The 21456-nt window shown below is 43.8% G+C and overlaps 1 protein-coding gene across 7 annotated transcripts in view; it reads left to right on the top strand.

The window, feature by feature from the left end:
- NEO1 (neogenin 1) overlaps window positions 1–21456 on the top strand; it is a 400117-nt gene that overhangs the window by 297759 nt on the left and 80902 nt on the right. For all 7 annotated transcript variants that reach the window (XM_075006455.1, XM_075006454.1, XM_075006452.1 and 4 more), the window contains exon 9: window positions 10795–10949. In XM_075006455.1, coding sequence (XP_074862556.1) covers window positions 10795–10949 — 155 coding nt within the window. The remainder of the gene's footprint in view (window positions 1–10794; window positions 10950–21456) is intronic.

Genomic DNA, 21456 nt, shown 5'->3' with positions numbered 1-21456 from the left:
CTGAGGCTCTTTTACCATCAGTGGATCCAGATTACATCCAACAGATGGGTCTTAGATATCAGAGAAGGCTACACAATTCCTTTTATGAACATCCACCCTACCCATCCTCCTGCCCCATCCCTCTTTAGGGACCCATCTCACGAGCCCCTCCTATGGACAGAAGTACAGAAACTCTTTATCTTAGGGGCATTAGAACCTGTTCCCGACAAGCATGGGGGCAAGGATTTTTATTCCAACTATCCCTAACAACCAAGAAATCAGGGGGGTGGAGGCCTATCTTAGACCTCAGGGAACTGAACAGATTATTCTCAACACAAAGTTCAAGGTAGTAATCTTACAAACTATCATTCCGGCACTAGACACAGGGACTAGTTCTCAGCCTTTGACCTCCAGGATGCTTATTTTCTTGGGACCATTCATCAGTCCCACAGGAGGTTCCACTACTTTGTGGTGGGTCAGGACCATTTCCAATACAAAGTCCTCTCTTTCCAACTTCCTACAATTTCGCGAGTTTTCTCCAAAACACTTGCTGTGGTCACAGCATACCTCAGAAAACAGTATGATGTTATTTTTCCTTATTTAGACAACTGCCTGATCAAGGGCTCCACTTGCCACCAAACTACCCCTATGATAAATACTACCAGGGAGTGTTTTTCCCAGCTTGGCCGCCTTTTAAACCTGCAGAAGTCCACTTTGAAACTCACACAGAGTCTAGAGTTCACAGGAGCTCTACTGGATTCGGTTTCAGCCAAAGCCTACTTACCTGCTCACGGGTTCCAGACCATCTGCGTCCTCATTCACATAGTCAAACAGCCCCTTCTTCTAAGGCTCGAACTTGCTTCCAGTTGTTGGGGCACATGGGTGCCATGACATTTGTAGTTCCATTCGCAAGACTACATATGCACTGCCTCCAACATTGGGTCATTCACAATTACATACCAACCTGCCACAGATTGTCGAAGACCCTTGCTCTTCCTCCATTAGTGCTAGTCACTAGACTGGTGGACATGCCCAGCAAACCTCCTTGAGAGCATACCTTTCCACCCACCATATTCCTCTGTAGCTATTAACTACAGATGCCTGTCTCATGGGTTGGGAGGCCCCCTGTGACATGTCATCCATTCAGGGCACATGGGCTGACCATGAGAGACTTCTTTATATCAATATCCTGGAGCTTAGGGCCGTTCGAAGAGCTTGCGCCCATTTTCTCCCATTGATACGGGTGAAAACTACTCATGTCTTCACAAACAACGTGCCCCACTATGTTTTATATCAACCGGCAGGGGGATGACCGGTCACACACTCTATGTGCCCTGAGGCACTCAGATTCTGGAATTGGTGCATAAGAAACCAGGTAAATCTAACAGCAACATACATACCCAGAGAACAGAATACCAGAGCAGACAGGTTGAGCAGTTATTTCTCAGCCCAGCATGAATGGGAGATCAATACCAACATACTTTTCTCCATCTTCTGCAAATGGGTCTTCCTGACAATAGACCTCTTTTCAATGTTTCACAATTGCAAATGCCACTAGTTTGTTCGAGGGCAGGAGTAAGCAACAAATCACAGACGGATGCCTTCATGATTCTTTGGGCAGCCCCCCTTCTCTACACCTTTCCCTGATCCCACTCATTGCCAGAGTGAGCAACAGCAATTGGAGCTATGGGCGCAGTTGTAATACTGATACCACCAGATTGGCCCACACAACGCTATCATCCTTACCTTCACTACCTGTGGATTGACCGACTGATCCCTCTCCTGATGGTGCCAAATCTCCTTACTCAGCCCCTCAGCACCACATTTCACCCCAACATCAAAACCCTGAAACTCACCTCATGGCTTCTCCATGGTTCCATGATGAAGAACTTACCTGTTCGAACCTAAACAGCCATTGCCCCTCCACTGGAAATACCTATTGTAGGAAACGGGCATGCTTCCAGCAATGATATATGACCTGCTTTCTGCATCCTGATTCTGCTTCCATACCTACCTGGCTCAATTATCTTGTGGACCGCAGTGATGCAGACCTCTGAATTAGCTCTATTACGGTGCATCTTGCTGCAACTACAGCTTTCCACGACTTCAGACTCCGCTCTTTTCTCTTTGGGCACCCAGTGGTGAAATGTTTCTTGACAGGGTTACAAAAAGTATGCCCAAATCTGTGCCCCCCGGTACCACCATGGGACTTGAACTTGGTCCTAGATACACTTACAAGACCTCCATTGGAACCGCTTGCCACAACATCCCTTCAGTACGTGTCCATGAAGGTGGTTTTCCTCATGGCCATTACATCGGCCAGACAGGTCAGGGAGATCGCAGCACTCATAGCTGACCCACCCGGTACTATTTTTGCTAAAGACAAGGTGGTACTTAGGCCTCACCCAGGTTTTCTCTCCAAAGTCCTTTCCAATTTTCATGTGAATGAACCTGTATACTTACCTAGTTATTTTGCTAAGCCTTGCTCCTTTCCTAGGGAGGCTGCATTGCATACACTTGATGTTAGACGTGCTCTTGCTTTTTACCTTGATAGAACCAAGCTAAATAGGAAATCAGAAAAACTTTTCATAGCATGTCAGGGCCCTGCATGGGAACGGCTGTTTCAGCAAAACACCTACCCAAGTGGATTGCGGATTCCATTCGCACTGCATACTAACTTAGATACAGGCAGCTACCACAGAGTATTAGAGCCCATTCAACATGAGCTATGGCTGCAACAACTGCCTTCCTTAGTAATGGCCCTCTGGTATATATCTGTAGAGCAGCCACCAGGTCCTCACACCCTGTGTTTGTAAAGCAGCATATACTGCACGAAGGGCCGATACCTACCACTGCCTTGGCAGATGCTGTTTTACAGCATTCTTCTTAAAGACTCCAATACGCACCTCCAGCAAAGCGGTACTGCTATGGAGTCACCTACATGGAGCACCCACAGGGAACACTCAAAGGAGAGGGAAGAGTTACTCACTTGCATGCAGTAATGATTGTTGTTCAAGATGTGTCCTTGCAGGTGCTCCACAACCCTCCTTTACTCCTGTCTACTTGGAGTCTGTAAGAAGTTCAGGTAGAAAAGGAACAGAGGAGAGCTATTCCACATGCTCTCTCCTCAGTGTGGTGACGTCACTGGCTGGCTCTTGCGCATGTGTGGCGCATGGGGTGGGGGCACTGCTCTGCAAAGTTTTCCAATCTGCAGTGCAGGGTTGCACTGATGCCTACGTGGAGCCCCCACAGGGACACATCTCGGAGAATTTTCATTGCTGTGAGAAAGTGAGTTTTAGTCCCAGATTCTGGTACCCTTATGCATATTGAGTATTACCTTACAGTTTCCTAAGTTGAACCTCTCTAGTCTGGCACCCTCAGGTGCCAAACCAGAGAAGTTGCCCAACCATGAGAGGTCAGTATTGTCTAGTAGCATTACCAACGCTTCAACTGCTTACTGGGCTCTTAGAAGACATTTACAGGTAAATTAAAGCTAAATAACATCACAGAATACTGAAAGCCAGGGCTGATGACTGTAAACAAACTTTATGGGACTGTGGGAAACTTGGCCCCACCCATGATAAGTGGGCAGCTGACTATTTGAAATCATGCCAGACCATAGTTTTGCTGGGCCAAACATTTCCAGACTAGACAGGTTCAACCTGTACCCCCATTCATTGTTGAAGTATATGATCAAGTAATTAGGGACTGTTTCTTATTGTGTATATACAAAGGGAGAGTTATACTTGCAACCTCAACATTGTCTTTTCTTGACTTTTGTGAGACAAGGAGAATGTAATGTTCTTCTCACATAGCCATTTAAAAAGAATTCCTACAAGGAAAGGAGGAAAAAATTCCTTAGTGTGAAAATATTTGGCCACCACTGAGAGAGCTTGTCCCACATAACCGATAGACCATAATTGTCTGTGCACCTTTTACTTTATACAAGTTGAGCAGCAAATGAGGTAATTCCTGCAAATGCCCCATCTGCCAGTGATTCCCTTTCACTGACTTTTTCCATACAGCGAAGTGAGACACACACAGATATGGCTTGGCCTACCTTAGCTACTCTCTTAATGAGAAGATTCTGCAAAATATACTTTTCATGATGAGAGTATGATTTTCATTGCAATGCTTAGACACTCCTCATAAGCAATAATGCCATACTAGATTTCAGCTTTCACTTATCAGCTGCTTCATCCATAGAGCTGCTCATAAAGAGGTTGCAAAATTGGGGGGGGAAAGTGTTTATTTTCCATTTTCCAAAGCAGCTGAATCTATTTTCATTGCGTAGAAAACATCCTTAGGCAGAGAATAAGTTTTAAAAGGAGAGCTAAATATTACAGAAAATAAACAACTGCAAACAAGGAGTTACAATGTAACTACTTGTGCATGCAACAATTGTGGCTGCTTTCGCTACTCCTGATCACTACAAAATAGTTGTTGATATTATAAATCCCATTCAGACCACCTGCTGATGGGTGCAGTGTGAGGAGGGGAGCTGTGAAAGACTGTTGTGAGGAGGCAAGCAGTAGAGTACCCTGTGTCAGTCACAATGTATATTAATGTGTGAGTGATCAGTGTGCGCCAGATGGAACCAGTGAGCATTTGGGGCCTATCTAATAGTCTAGGAACTATTCTCTAGATAATTCCAGTAAATCTTTAAGTGCCCCCATCCCAGTGTACAATGTTTCTCTTTTAACAGTAGGATCTGGAAGCAAAAAGAAGCTATAGCAAGATGGACTGTGTAGATTACCATAGCTGGACTTTAAACCCTATGCCCACAATAGTACAAATCTATAGAAGCCATCTTTTCTTCATCACTGCTCACAGAACTGAAAACCAGAGATCGCTCTGTCCTCAAACCACGACCATCAGCTTCATCTCACATCAGTGGCCTGCTTTCATTGATGGAATTGCTTTTAAACTGATGTGCACTGGTGGATTTACATTTAAATTGCACAATGAGATTTCACATTGCTATGGTTGGGGTATTATGTGCGCTCCCTGAAGATAAATTACTGCCTTCCTTCAGAAACTCTGTCGTACCTGCCTTTTTGTCTCATCTCTAAAAAGAACAAAAATCAAATTAGTTTCTCAAAGACAGTACAAGATTTCAAATGCAGAAGTCTTTTTTTAATACTGTGAAGCTTTGCATAAAAACCTTGCTTCTGTCTCAGAGCTACATACTGCTTAGGAGCTGTGCCATAAATTAAACAGCTAACAATATGAGATAGTGGGGTGGATTGCACATACCAAAGATGTGGACATTATTGTCGCAATCTACGCCAGGGTTCACTGATTGCAAACTCAGGAAATAGCCTTTTACCTCCAATTTTTCTATCCAAACATCTCCATGTGGGTACCAGCAGATGGGTCTGCAGGGAGTGGGGATGAGGCAGCCCTAGAGTGGCTTTGGTGTTTCAGTAATACTTTTCTAATGTTTGGATTCTTTCAAGTGTAACCTTAAATATGAATGTCCAGACTAGCATCTGTGGCTGATTTTGAGAAAAATGGCAGTATTGTCTTGAGGGTTTTCCCCCCTCAAGTAATTGATAGCTATTTGCAACCTTAATTCCTTCTTACAAAAGCTCTTTGGTGGGGAATTTTAGATGTATTGATATAGGGTAGCTTCACTGTTCTATTGGGTAATATAATTATTCATACCAAACATCTGCTACATTGCCTATTATGTGTATCCAAACACACTGGAGCTCTTAAAGGTATTCAGAGCTCCCTAAAAAGAGTGTAAAAGTGAGATTTATGTAACACTTAGACTTCTCTCCACATATTTTTAACATCCTGTTTTGATAGAGGGCACAGTCCCTGTTATTTCTGAAAATTATAATGCTTTGACACATCAATTTAACCAATTTCTGGTAAGTAAGTGTTCACTTTCCACTGCAAGAATTTTATTTTCATAATTTTGCAAAATAACTTGAGTGTTATGTTTTTAGGTAAAACTAGTGAGTATATTCACATTTGGGTGATTAAAATGTGATACATTTTGCATGTCAATGGGATATTCACAGCTGTTGAATAACATTCATCTGATTACACTTGTTCTGTGTATTTTAAATATCAATCATTATGCACAATGTGGGCTTTGAAGAGACCCCTTCAATTTGCGAAATTGCATTGCCAACTGAAAATTTTGAACCTGCTGTAACTGGAAAAGCTAGTTGGGGGAAAAAAAAAAACTGTTTCTCTGTTTTTCCAATTTGATAGCACTTTGGGGACAGTCAGTTTCACAGAATAGTTAGCTCCCTTGCTGAAAAGATCTGTGTAATCAGCAGAAGAGCAGAAAGGTATTTTTGTTGTTCAGAACATATTAACATCATACTCAGTCAACTTATTTTTTTTAAAAAACCCTTAATTTTTAATTGATGAGGTGAGGGGTATAGGCTCCTTGTACACTACCACAGAAACACTGATGGGAAACTGTTGTAAATAATTTTAAAAACTAGTTTTAGGGAGCGTGGTTTTGCCCTCAATGGAGAAAGAACATAATATTGTGATAGTGATCGAGGCACAGATGGCTTTGAAAACAGGCTTGAAAACCTGTCTCCTCTTGGGCATAAGACTAGCTGACACTTTTTTAAAATCACCTTTTAAAACTGATTTCACTGCATGTTCTTTCCATAATATAAATGAGACCTGAAGGCAGTGGGAAGGAAGAAGGGGGAAATTGTATAATCTCTCTTCATTGGTACAAATAAGTTAATAGCTGGTGATCATTAATGTGCGACTTATCTGCCCTCTGCTGCAGACTTAAAGTGCACTAATCAAGAGGGAGAAGGTGGTACAGTAAAGTCCCCACTTTAATTATTCAGTTATTCGCAAGCAGCTGCTTGAGGCTGCCACTTCCTGGAGCTCCGGCAGGGAGCGCCAGCAGTTGCTGCTTCCCAGGTCTCCAAGCCCCACTGTATTCATGAAAATCAACATTGGTGAGGGTTCTGAGCGCGGAACCCTCGTGAATGTTGAGACCCTACTGTATTAACTTTCCTCGTCTTAAGTCACTGGACATTTCTCTAATAGTGCCCTAATTTTAATTTGTAAAAATCAGAAGAGTTTGCCTTTCCCAAACAAAATAGAGTATTTAAATGATATTTTTAAAATACCTGGTTGGCCACAAATTACATGGCAAAAGTGAAATGTGTTTGAAAATTGAAGTAATGTGTCTTTAAGGTTTTTGCTATTCTTTTAAACTTTAACCTGGATAAGACAATCCTCAGTACCATATTCCACATTGAACGTATATGTGACAGCATTTTCTGCTGCTCTGTGTCTGTGATTGATGTTTACCAAGTTTGGGGACGCTAGCTTCTTTGGTTGCCATAATATGCAGGCATGTAGATTCGGTTGTCCCAGCGAGAAGATAGTTTGACACTTACTGAAGCTCAGCCTTGTGATTGAACATCAGTACCTTGTCCGGGGTGCTCAAATTACTTGCCTTTTTATATCACTTAAGAGTATACAGATCCTCTGGACAGCCTGGTGTGGCAACAGCAGTCTCCTACAGAATCTCTCTTTTAAAAATTACCTCATTGTATCCATTATTTGTTCCTCTAAAAGTAGTAAACATAAGATCATTTCTCCTCTGAGAACATAGGAGGCACTTCTGAGTTTATATTCAGAAGTGTCCACTCAGCCAGTCTGACTTCCTGCGTATCAATAGACTGTTATATTTCCCCCAGGTATCCATGTACTCCACTCAGTAACGATATGTAACTAAAGCAGGACTTCTGCTTGGCTAAAGCATATCTTCCAGAAAGACATTCAGCCTTGATCTGAGGATAACGAGAGGGAGAATTCCCATTCCTTTTGGTAATTTGTTCTGGTGGTTAATCAACCTCACCATTTTAAAATGTGCCTAATTTCTAATTGGAATTTGTCTGGCTCAGCCATTGATTCTTGTTCAGCCTGTCTGCACTGTCCCACTGAGCCCTGTAGAACCTGTTTTTTTTTTCCTCCTCCCATGAAGGTAGTTAAATCAAGTCACCTCTCAATCTTGCTTTGGATGTGCTAAGCAGATTGAGCTCAATCAGGCATTGTAAGGCATTTCACTAGCCCTGTAATCAATTTTGTGATTCTTCTCTGCTCTCTCTCCAATTTTGCAACATCTTTATTAAATGTGAGCATCCGACTTGTTCACAGGATCAGTCTCACCAATGCTGTATGGAGAGAGAAAGTCACCTCCCTCTTCCTCCCCTGTTTATACAGTCAAGAATCACATTAGTCCTTTTTGCTAGAGCCCCACACTGGCAGTTCATGTTCAGTTGTTTGTCTGCTTTGCCTGCTAAATCCTTTTGAATCACACCTTTCCAGAATACAATCCTCCCTTCACGGTGTGACCTGCGTTCTGTGTTCAGCTCTTAGGTGCAAGTTATCAGAACAGGCTGATTTTAAAATAGTTCTCACTAGTAAACCATGTGTAACTTCCTTACTTTCCAGTCCACTTTTCATCACCCTACTTCTTTCCAAATACCAAAGAGGAATAGTTGTTGAATAGTTTTGCTTTTTTGCATCATCATAAGAGTTTCACTGTGTCTGTGGCAGGGCTGCTGTACTCATTGCTGGAGGTTGCTGCCTCTGGGTGGGCCTGGGAATCAACTGCATCTGGTCAATGCTCCTTCATACATTAACACCTGGTGGTTTCTTGTCACGGCTTAGCCCTCCAACCAGATCTCTCCAGTAGCCTCAGATGTTGTCATCTTCAGTGCATCATGGAGCCCCTCTGGTAGTGTCTAGCAGCCCACTCTGTGCTAAACGTTTCAGTGCAGAGACCCTCAGTGCAGCAGCCAAGATCATCTCTGAATCTTTACTGTCTTTCACTGAGCTGCTTCTATATGTCCTACGCTGTGTCTACTGAGGAGTAGAGAGACTTCAAAGTACAGTCTGGTTAATCACAGCTACACACGAGCCAGCACTTTGAAGTTTAACACTTTGAAGTTGCCGTGGGGGAGAATTAGCTTAATGAAGTGCTGCATATGCACCATATGCATAATCTCCCAACACCTTACTTACCATGCTCCCTTCAAAGTAGGGAGCTAGTGTAGACAAGCCCCTGGTGTTCCATACTACCAGCTTCTTTATTCCCACCTCCCAGGAAGTAACTTTAAACAACTCATTTCCACAGCTCAACACCCTCTTTTTTGCAGCAAGTTACTGCAGACTTCTTTCCCTTCAGCCCTCTATATTTTGTTTTCTGTCTTTTACAGAAGCCCTCCCCGACCCTCACAGGTAAGCTTTCCTCTGATTAGCTTCCTCCAGCCTGATTAACTGATTTTTTTTTAAATGGAGATGCACATCTCATAGAGCTGGAAGGGTCCTTGGGAGGTCATCAAGTCCAGTCCTCTGCCCTCTTGGCAGAACAAAGCACGCCCCCCTCCTTTTTTTTTTTTTCTCTCTATTTGCCCAGGTCCCTAAACAGCCTGCTCAAGGATTGAGCTCAACCCCGGGTTTAGCAGGCCAAAGCCCAAACCACTGAGATGTTCTCTCCCCCTAACCCCCACTATTCCTTGGTCCAAGATAACCTAATTTGGCTCTTGCAAGACCAGTTTCTGGAGCACACCCTCTCCCAATCTCCATCTACTGATAGTCCTATAACAGCGATGTGTTGTTTTTGTTTTGTTTTGTTTTGTTTTGTTGTTCCTAATGCACTTTATAAAAACAAAACTCTCTTTTTTTCTGTCAGTAGCCCTGGTAATTTCTGGTGGCTATGTGAAGTCTTCAGCATTCATCTCCCAAGAAGAAATTCTGTATACCAGCAGGTTTTCCCCCCACTTGTTTCAGATAGGTGGTGTTTTAGGGAGTAACTGATCCTATTCTCTACTTCCATCTGCTCATCTGTAACAAAGCCCATCTCTCATATTGCAATTAAACTGTATTGCACCGTTAGTCACAAAAAGAAGGGGAAGGGAGGAGAATTCCAGCAAAATATTATTTTCTCTTTTGAAATGTGTTTAACTTTCACCCATCCACGATAGCCCAAATGAATGAAATTTTAAAAGATCAGGACCTACCTACCACTCACTTTGCTGAACAAATGATTTCCAGGTGAGTGATTATAAACAATAATGTGTGGATGGCGCTTAATGTATCCACATAAACTATAAGATAGGCCTACCTACTCAGAGCCAGTTTGGGGTCACAACCTCAGAGTAAAACTGTTGAACTGTAAAAATCCACTACATTTTAAAAGTTAAGCGTTGAGTCTCCATCCTAAATTAAAATGTACGCCACAGCTAGATTCTTTGTGCTGGGTGTTTTAAGGGTACAAGTGTGTTGCGTATCAGACTGTTTCTCATAAGACAGGTGAGGTAATGTCTTTCAGTGGACTGCCTTCTGTTGGTGAAAGTGACAACACTGTAACATTTTAAAATAAATTCCACATACCAGAATGAACTAAAACAGGTTAGAGCTCAAAAGAGAATCATCACCAAAGTAATTTAAACAGTTCTTAACTTTTTCCCACAGGATTTTTGACTTCTGTGTCGAATTTTCAGTTTGAATAATTGTCTACGTATGAAGAATAAGATAATCCAACAAAACACTGTGTTCCTCTCCCCTCATCCTGGTGCTAAATGTAACTTCTTGTTATGTTTGTTAAAAATTAAGTTGCAGAATTAGTAGCTGTTGGTTTTTAATGCTTTTGACATATTAGCATTAATGTATAATCAATGAAATATGATTAACCATGTCAATTACTTGATAGATACGTAGAGAATGTCTGTTAGATTTGTACCACGCTTTTACTAATCAATATCAAATCTTTACTATCGCTTTCCTGGTCAAACCCTTTCTTTCCTAAAGGGAACGTGTTGAAAATACAAGTCGCCCTGGAGAGATGCAAGTGACAATCCAAAACCTGATGCCAGAGACAGTGTATGTTTTCAGAGTTGTGGCTCAAAACAAACATGGCCCTGGAGAGAGCTCAGTACCATTGAAGGTGGCAACTCAGCCTGAAGGTAAACCTTGAATATTTCTACTGCTTACTGACCTTCATTGACCTAGATCAGTGGTTAGCAACCAAAATAGCAAGAGGAGCCAAGTTTTTCAGTTTGGTTTTAAAAAAAAAAAATCAATAATTCAGGACCTGCAATGCATGTCAATATGAGGCAGTGCTTAATAAATAATGTCAAGCCTTACTTTTTGTAACCCCTGTTTTAAGAACAGTGCACATAAAATGATTTGTAATGTGTGTTGCAATTGTAATGTATTGTAATGTGATGGCAAGCTTAAACTCAAAAGGTGTGTGTGTGTATATATATATATATATATATATATATATATATATAAAAGAAGTGGAAACTTGGACAGATGTTAAAGGAGGAGTACAACTATATGGCTAGAAGAATGCCAGGGAGTAATCAGGAAAGCAAAAGCATAATAGGAATTGCAGCTAGCAAGGAATGTGAAGGGTAAAAGAAGGGTTTCTACAGGCATGTTAACAATGACAGCATGATCAGAAAGCGTGGGGGTTCATTACTTGATGAGGATAGTAACCTCGTGACAGATGATGCAGGAAAAGCTGAAGTATTCAATACTTTTTTTGCCTCAGCCTTCACAGAAAAGATCAGTTCCCAACCTACAGCACTAGATGATCCAGTATGGGAAGGAGGTGGGCAGCCCTCGGTGAGGAAGGAACAGGTTAAGAGCTACTTAGAAAAGCTAGTGGTACACAAATCTATGGGTCTGGATTTAATGCATCCAAGGGTTCTGAGTGAATTAGCAAATATTATTGCAGAGCCTTTGGCCATTATCTTTGAAAACTCGGATCAGGAGAGATCCCAGATGATTGGAAAAAGGCAAATGTAATGCCCATCTTTAAAAAAGGGAAGATGGACAATCCAGGGAACTATAGACCAGTCAGCCTGACCTAAGTTCCCCAGAAAAATCATGGAGGGGATCCTCAAGGAATTCATTTTGGAGCACTTGGAAGAGGGGAAAGTGATCAAGAGTAATAAACATGGATTCACTAAGGGCAAATCATGCCTGACCAGTCTGATTAGCTTCTATGATGAGGTAACTGACTCTGTGGACATGGGGAAGTCAATGGATGTGATATACCTTGACTTTAGCAAAGCTTTTGATACAGTCTCCCACAACAATGTTGCCCATAATTTAAGGCAGTATATATTGGATACATGGATTGTAAGATGGATAGTAAGCTGGCTTGATGGACAGGCCCAGTCAGTAGTGGTCTATTGCTCAGTGTCTGGTTTGCAGTCAGTTTCAAGTGGAGTGCCCCAAGGATCAGTTCTAGGGCCAGTACTTCTTTATCTTTATTAACATCTTTATTAAGGACTTGGATGAGGGGACGGATTGCACTTTCAGCAAATTTGCAGATGGCACTAAGCTAAGGGATCAGGTAGATATATTGGAGAGTAGGGACAGGCTCCAGAGTGACCTAGACAAATGTGAGGATTGGGCCAAAAAAAATTCGATGAGGTTCAACAAGGAGAAGCGCAGAATCCCAAGCTCTGTTACAGGCTGTGGACCAACTGGCTAAGTAGCAGTACAGCAGAAAAGGACCTGGGGATTAAAGTAGATGAGAGTCTGGATATGAGTCAACAATGTGCCCTTTTAGCCAGAAAGGCTAATGGCATATTGGGGTGCATTAGGAGAAGCATTTCCAGCAGATCTAGAGAAGTAATTATTCCCCTCTACTCAGCACTGGTGAGACCACATCTGGAGTATTGCGTTCAGTTCTGGGCTCCCCAGTATAGAAAGGATCACCAGAAAAAGAGCGATCTTCAAGTAGTGCCCCCATGGGTGCTCCACTCTGGGTGTTGGTGTATCCTCATGCTGATGCTTGGAGATTTTTCTATAGCTGTGGTTTCCTACACAGTAGTGCCTCTTCATGCTATCTGGCACACACGCAGCATGAACTCCTCAGTTGGACAGAGCTTCGTCCTCTCTGCAAATCAACAGAATTAGATAACTGTTAGTTGTTATATAGTTTTCCCTTATTCCAAGTTGTTCTTTCCTGCAGGGTTTTGTTTTGTTTTGCTTTGCTTTGCTTTTTATTGTTTTTAAAAAATAGTAGTTAGTGCAGTTAGTTTTGTTGCTGCATCACTGCCACGGCAGGCTCCCCAGGCTTCAAGCATTTTGAGACTTGCTGGGAAGCTATGCTGGCCTCTGATGGCCATGCTTCCTGCATTAAGTGCTTGGGTGAGGGTCATCAGATTCAGTCCTGCATGCATTATTCTGGCCTTACAGTGAGGGCTTGAAATGACTGAGCAACTGCCCGCTAACGACTCAGTGCAGAAGACCAAAGGCATGGACTCTAAATGTCCCTCTGCCTCTGCCAGCACCCCTCCTGCAGTGGCAGATCTATCATCAGCATGCTCCTGGTCTCCGGTGCAATTTTCATGGGCCTTGCCCATGAAAAAATCTTCTGAGGCCTTGCTGGTACCATCTTTGTCAGCACTGCCAAGAAGAGCGCTCTTGGAACTGAGCTGCAAACACTCAGCAGCATTGGCTCCATCACGCCAACTGCACTGACACAAGGACATGGACAGTCTTCTAAGGCTATGACCCGGCCCTCTGCACCAGGCTTGGAGCACAAGCGGCACTGTGCTAGGTTGACACACCACTCATACCAGCCACAAGCTTCGGCACCGAGGAAAACCAGGGCCGAGACACTGCCTCACTCCTGTGCGGAGTTGGTTATGACACCAAGGTGGCACCGGACCACAGCCCCATTGGAACCTCCCACACCAGGGCACTCCACTGGGTCCAAGAGAAAGAAGACCAACCTGTCTGCAAAGATATTTCTGGAGCTACCCAGCTTTCAGCACCAATCCTCCCTGGTGCCGCCTACATCCCCATGTCTTTCTCACCAGTCTGGATCATTGTGCACATCAGGAACTAGACCCTCACCCTGGTCTTGCCTGACCTTGATCAGGGGAATGGGAGGGAATGTGTAAAAGAGGGGCACATCCCACTTGATGACAAAGACATCCCTGAGGGAGTTCCTCCCAAATCCTGCCCTGGTGCAGTACTTGTGGCACTTCCTGTTGATTTGGGTTCTGAACAGGTCTGTGTAAGGTTGGCCCCAGAGGTGAAGCGTGTGGTTGAGGACAGTTGTATTGATTTCCCATTCGTGATGGTCGCTGAATGAGCGGTGGAGAGCATCAGCTGTCACATTCAGTACTCCAGGGAGATAAATGGCAATGGGGGTGACCCGATGCTGAATGCACTGTGTCCACAGTTATGGCTTCTGCACTCAGGGATGGAGACTGGACTCCCCCTTGGCGGTTGATGTAATACCTGCAGGTGGTATTGTTAGTAAGGATGTTGACTGACCTGCATGCCAGGAACTGTTGGAAGTGCTTGCATGGTTAAAAAACTGCTTGGAGCTCCAAGAGGTTGATATGGAGCACCCCTTTGTTGAATGACCAGTTGACCTGCACTGTGAGGGAACCCAGATGAGCCTCCCAACCCAGCAGGGATGCATCCATAGTAAGGGTCATAGACGGTAATGATAAAGGTGAGGGTGGTGATTGAGGTCAGACAAGGCTGGGCCTGCCTCATCTTGGTAGCCCTGGCATGGCCCAGACAAACTCGGTACCCTTACCTATTTTCAATGCTAGTGGCTCCGTATCCCTTTCCTCCATGCCATGACTTTCTGTCTCGGGACTTTGGCTGCACTCTTCACCCTGATCCCCTCAAGCTGCACCTTTATGTGTGTCTCCTTCATGGCTCCAAAATGCTGAAACCATATGCTCAGAGGGGGTAAAGAAAATTCTCATCAAAAATAGATGGGAGTCTGTGCACAAATCCTACCTTTACAAGTGGCGGTGGTTTTCTCACTGGATGGACACTCATCATTCCATGCATCCTCTTACCGTGCCCCTTTCTGTCCTCCTAGACTATCTGCTGCACCTGCATGAGTCAGGATTAAGCCTTAGCACTGGCCAGGTGCACGCTGCAGCATTCCACCAGGCAGAGGATGGATTTTCATTCCTCGCCCATCTCATTACCAAACGTTTTTACAGGTCTGCAGAAGACCCTCCTGTCGGTTCATTCTCTGATCCCCGTTTGAGACCTTAACCATGTAATTCATTGCCTTATGAAACTATCTTTTGAATCCCTGGCGTTGTGTTCCTGGATTCAGCTATCGATGAAAATCTTGTTTCTAGTGACCATCATGTTGGCTAAGGGGGTTGGGGAGCTTCCTGCCTTTGTGGCCAAGCCTTCCGACACAGTCTTTACCAAGGATAGAACCATCCTTCAACCTCATCCCAGGTTCTTCCTGAGGTTCCATTTCCGTTCCACATCAGTGAAGCCGTCCACTTACCAACGTTTTTCCCAAAGCCACACTGCAACCTTGAGCATGCATCATGGCACACCTTGGATGTCCACCGGGCATTGGCCTTCTGTATTGACCATACAAAGACTTGGTGCAAATCTCCGAGGCTCTTCCTGTCTTTCACTGAGTGGTCTAAGGGCTCACCTGTTTCATCTCAATGGCTCTCCAGGTGGATTTCCACCTGCATTCACCATAGGGAATTCCACGTGATTCACCATAGGGAGTTGCTGGGAGCTGTTACCACCAACTTGACTCAGGCTGTGTCCTCTATACCACTCAAAAACGTGCCCCTTCCAGACATTTTCAAGGCAGCTATGTGGTCTTCCACGCATACGTTTGCTCGGCACTGTGCTCTTTCAACTTCCATCACTTCCTCCATCCAAGTGGGTCAAGCAGAGTTGTCTACTGTGGTAGTTACTGAGCTCCACATCCACCTCCATTCTGTAACTACTGCTTTATAGTCACCCAGGAGGGACCACCTAAGGGGACACTACTCAAAGAAGAAAAGGTGCTCCACTTTTCTCTCTCCTTCTTCCTGCTTTGGAGCATCCTGCTCCAATTATCAGGTAGAGAAGGAATGGAGGAGCCCATGCCGTGCGTGCTCCAAATAGCACAAGAAGGCACTACTGCACATGTGCGGCATGTGAAATGATGGCTGTAGAAGAATCTCCGAACACTGGCATGAGGGCACACTGACACCCAGAGTTGAGCACCCACGGGGATGCACATCTTGAAGAACCATCTTTACAGTGATACTTACCTTGCTGCTGTGGTGGACCAATCGTGGCAAGGTCGTAGAAGGAGCTCTGTTCAACACCACCCATCATCCCATTGAGTTGATATTAGACACCATGGACCTGGCCTGGGATATGCATTTTGGCAATCTCCAGACCAAGCATATGTGGTCCCTGGAGGAGATGATGCTACACATAAGCATCACAGAACTCAGAGCAATGTACTTGAAGTGTGGGTTCTTCTTACTTCACTTGTTGGGCAAGATGGTGAGAGTCCTGGCGGACAGCACAGCCTCAGTGTTCTGCATCAACTGGCAAGGTGGATTGTGCTCTTGCTCACTGTCAAGAAGAACTGCATCTCTGCAACTTTTGCAGCAGATGTGATGTCCACCTACAAGCTTGTTGTCTCCCTGGCATAAAGAACATGCTAGTTGCTCACTTCAGCAGGGATTTCTCCCATCACACATGGTCTGCATTATCTTCCAGGGGTGGGGAGCTCACCAAGTGGACCTGTTCACCACCAGGCAAATCAGGAAGTGTCACCAGTTTTGTTCTCAGCAAGATCTGGGCAAGGATGCCCTGCAGAGGCATTTACTGAGGTTTGTACCCTCTGGAGTGGGGGAAGACCACAACACATCACTACCGTTAGTCTCTAGTGCAGTCTGTGTCCAGAGCAAGACCGCAATCATTCTGGGCTCTGTTCCCGTTAGCAGGGGTCAGATCAAACAAATATTAACTGAGAGCCTGCCCTGGTTCAGGGTAGGGCAGCAGTCACTACAGGGCTCTGCTCTTTTCAGTACTGAGGCCAGCCCTAATTCAGAGCATGACCTGCGGTCAAGCAGTGCGGAGATTTTTTAGCAGGGGCTGAGCAATCAAACAGTCCACTGGGCTCCTCTTCTATGGAGCCCCCAGGCTAGAGGCATCTGATCCTTCATGTGGCTGCCCTCTCAATGAGCTCAGGGCACTCTCATTGCACAAGCAGGCAGAGCTGTGTAATAATGTCCTTCCTTGGATTTTTTGTTTGTTTGATTTTTTGGTTGCCTAACCATGAAACCATAATGCTTTGATAACATAGCATTAAAGAAGATAAATGGGCTGGAATAAAAGGAATTGGGAAGCATACTATACATTTTTTTAATTGTTTGACATATTTAAATGCCTACAGAAAATCTCCTTTTCCATAAGAAAAGCCTTATTAGGGATAGATATAGAGACTTCGCTCTTGCTGTTAATTCAATTAAATGATTCATAATCAAATATTTCAGACAATTGGAATGAACCAGATTTAGTTCACTTTTTATCCGTGAGAGGAAGAGGACAGGGCCACCTGCCAACACCCCAGGAGTTAATTTTTCATGTTCTAAATAGGCAAATTTCTTGGAAAATCTCTGATGTGTTCTTTTTATCTCCTGATCTGTATCACTTCCCCTGTATCGTTATTGGTAACTTTGCTAGTTTTCTGGTCACGTTATTTTTTTGTGACTGACTGAGGCAAAGCAGGCTTTAGCATCTCTGCCTTTTTATCATCTTCCATTCCCATATCATCTCTTCCTTTGACCAGCAGACCCACCATGTGCTTGATTTTTCTTTTTTGTCTGACACATTAGAAGAACCCCTACCTGCCATCACTTACATCTCATGGGCTGTAACTCATTCTTTGCCTTGGCTTTCCTGATTTTTGTCACCACATGCTCACACTTCCCATGTATAATTCCTGGGTGACATACACTTCTTTCCATATCCTGTATGTACCCTTTTGTGGTTCTAGGTAGCTGAAATGGTCCTTGTGCAGCTATATTGGCCTCCTGTGGCTCTTCTTGTTTTTCCTCTGCATCAAAATAGCTTTTTGAGACTATAGTTTTACAGCCTTTAAGAACTGCCAGTTCCTTTTGGCTCTTTTTCTCACTAATTATTCTTCCCATGGCACCTTACCTACTGTTTCTCTGAGTCAGTTGAAGTCTGCCATTCTCAAGACCAGCATCCTCCTTTTGCTACTCTCATATCCCCCTTTCCATAGGATGTTGAATTCTATCAAATCATGAGCAGTTTTTCCCAAGTTTCCAACCACCCTCACAGCTGCAACAAGTTCATCTCTGCTGGTCAAAAACAGATGCAAAATAGACGACCGCCTGGCCATTTTCTCAAACTTCTGAATTGGAAAATTGTCCCCACATACATTAATAATTTGCAGTATGTATTATGTTTTGCTGCAATACCAACAGCTGTCAGGAAAGTTAAAACCCCCCATTACTGCTAGCTCATGTGTGATAGCTAATCTTGTTACCTGCTTGTTGAAACACTCATATTCTGCCTCTTCATAATTTTGTGGTCTAAAATGGACCTCAACTATTACTTCACTGCTGTTCTCTTCCCTTGTTAGACTCAGCCAGAGATCCTCAGCATGTCTGTTGCTCATGTCTGCTTGAATCTTGGAGCAAGTGTGTTGATTTTTGATGTTATAGAAGAATACCTCCTCCTTTTTCCCATTGTTTTCTTGGTTTTTTTTTCTCAGAACAAACTATGCCTCTCAATGCTGGAGCTGCCCCCGGTCTTGGGCAGTTCTTGGAGCTGCCCCCGGTCTCTGTGATGCCAATGAAATCTGATTTTTTTTTTCAATATAATGTGACTTCAATGTCATCCTGCTTTTTCCACATACTACTTCTATTTATTTACAGGCATCCAAGATACTTTCCGGGCTGCCATGTTGCTTTTCTTTTTGCCTTTTTAATACAGTTGTGATTTCTAGACCCTTCTCCGGAAATTAGCCCCTTTCTCTTTGTCTCTGTTACTTGAACCTAGATACTCACTGGCTGGATTTTGTCACTACTCCCTATAGGATCTACTTTACAGTTCTCTTTATCAGATTATTCTCTTTATCCAGTTAATCAAATGTTCTTCCCTAGTGACAGATGATGTAAGAAAAGCTGAAGTACTCAATGCTTTTTTTTGCCTCAGTCTTCATGGACAAGGACAGGTCCCACACTACAGTGCTAAACAATGCAGTATGAGAAGGTGGAGAGCAACCATTGGGGGGGAGGAGAGAGTTAAGAGCTACCTAGAAAAACTAGATGCACATAAATCCAGAGGTCTGGATTTTATGCACCCAAGGGTACTGAAAGAATTGGCAGATGTCATTGCAGAGCCTTTGGTCATTATCTTTGAAGATTCTTGGAGATCCAGAGAGATCTCAGATGATTGGAAAAAGGCAAATGTAGTGCCCATCTTTAAAAAAGGAAAGAAGGACAATTCAGAGAACTATAGACCAGTCAGCCTTACCTCAGTCCCTGGAAAAGTCATGGAGAGGATCCTCCAGGCATTCATTTTAGAGTGCTTGGAAGAGGGGATAGTGATCAAAAGTAGTCAACATGGATTCACCAAGGGCAAGTCATGTCTGACCAATCTGATTAGCTTCTAAGATGAGAAGACAGGCTCTAGGTACATGGAGAAGTCAATGAATGTGACCTACCTTGACTTAAGCAAAGCTTTTGATACAGTCTCCCGCAACATAAGTTAGGTAAGTATAGACGTGAATAGAAAGCTGGCTTGACGGATGGGCCCAATGGGTAGTGGTCAAAGGCTCACTATCTGGATGGCGGTCAGTTTCAAGTGAAATGCTACAAGGCTCGGTTTTGGGACTGGTGTTGTTCAACATCTTTATTAATGACCTGGATGCGGGACTGGATTGCACCCTCAGCAAGTTTGCAGATGATGCTAAGCTAGCAGGAGAAGTAGATACGTTGGAGGGAAGAGAGAGGATCCAGAGTGACCTGGATAAATTGAAGGACTGGGCTAAAAGAAATCTGATGCAGTTCAGCAAGGAGGAGTGTAGAGTCCTGCACTTGGGTTGGAAGAATCCCAAGCATTGTTACAGGCTGGGGACTGACTGGCTAAGCAGCAGTGCAGCAGAAAGAGACCTAGGGATTATGGTGGATGAAAGTCTGGATATGAGTGAACAGTGTGTCCTTGTAGCAGGGAAGGCTAACAACATATTGGGATGCATTAGGAGGAGCATTTTGAGCAGATCTAGAGAAGTTGTTCTCCTTTATTTGCCACTGGTGAGGCTACATCTGGAATATTGTCTCATTTTGGGCCTCCCCAGTATGGAAAGGATGTTGATGTTCTGGAGGAGGTTCAGCATAGGGCCATGAGAAAGTGATTAAGGGGCTGGAGCACACGACCTTTGAGGAGAGCCTGAAGAATTTGGGCTTATTTCATTTATAGAAGAGAAGACTTGGGGGTGATTTGATAGCAGCCTTCAACTTCCTGAAGACAGGCTCTAAAGAGGATGGAGAGAGACTGTTCTCAGGGGAGACAGACAGCAGGACAAGGAGCAATAGTCTGAATTTACAGAAGGGGAGGAGTATTTTGCATATTAGGTAAAACTACTTTACCAGGAGGGTGGTGCAGCACTGGAATGCATTGCCTAGAGAAGTAGTAGAATCTCCATCCCTAAAGATTTTTAAGTCCCAGCTTGACAGAGTCCTGATTGAGATGACTTAGTTGGAATTGATCCTGCTTGAAGCAGGGAGCTGGACTTGATGACCTCCTGAGGTCCCTTTCAGCCCTGTGATTCCCAGTATTTAATAGATGGACCTCATTCCAACACAGTAATCCTCTTTTTTGGAATATCACTTCATTGCTGAAGAATCCAAAGCCCTCTCATAACATACCTCCTGTGTAGTCATGCATTTACTTACACAGTTTGACAGTCCTGGTCCGACTTTTTCCTTCAGCAGGATGGAGGCACAAGAACAACATTTGCACCCTGAACCCTTTTGTCCTTCTTCCCAGAGTCATGTAATCTGCATTGGCCTACTCAGTGTCATTCTTGGCAGTATTGTTTGTGCCTGTATGGATAACCAGGAGGGGTAGCAGTCTGAGATCTTGAGGAGCCTCTGCAGATTGTGACATCGTGAATTCTAGCTCCAGGAAAGCAGAACACTTCTTGGGAAATTATAGGCAAGACAGCCTGTCTTTGATACCTGGAAATCTACTAGAGCAATGTATAAAAGATTCCATTTGCAAATATTTGAAGCACAAACAGAGACCACTAGCTGCTGAGATTATGACAAAACAGTTACATTTCCTTATTTGATAGAGTAAATGATTTGGTGGATCAGGGAATATTGCAGGGAATAGTATATCTGGGCTTCACCATCTCTTTAGAGACAATCCCACATGACATTTTAATAAGTAAGATGGAGAAATGCTGGCTCAATAGAACTACCATTAAGAAGATTCATACAACAAAGGAAAAATGAGACAAGGCAGCTCTATGCAAGAGCAGAGGATACTGCATTGTTGCCCACGGCAGTTCTCTGGAGAGCTGGCCTCAATTGGAGGGGGCTCTGCAGCAGCTGTGTCTTCTCCATCTGTGTTCTGTAATACCAGAAGTGGCAGGACAATGTGGAGGGGCAAGGCTGG

This window comes from Carettochelys insculpta, chromosome 12 (assembly GCF_033958435.1).
Source record: "Carettochelys insculpta isolate YL-2023 chromosome 12, ASM3395843v1, whole genome shotgun sequence".
NCBI classification, from domain to species: Eukaryota; Metazoa; Chordata; order Testudines; family Carettochelyidae; genus Carettochelys; species Carettochelys insculpta.
This window is presented reverse-complemented; position numbering and strand designations above follow the sequence as displayed.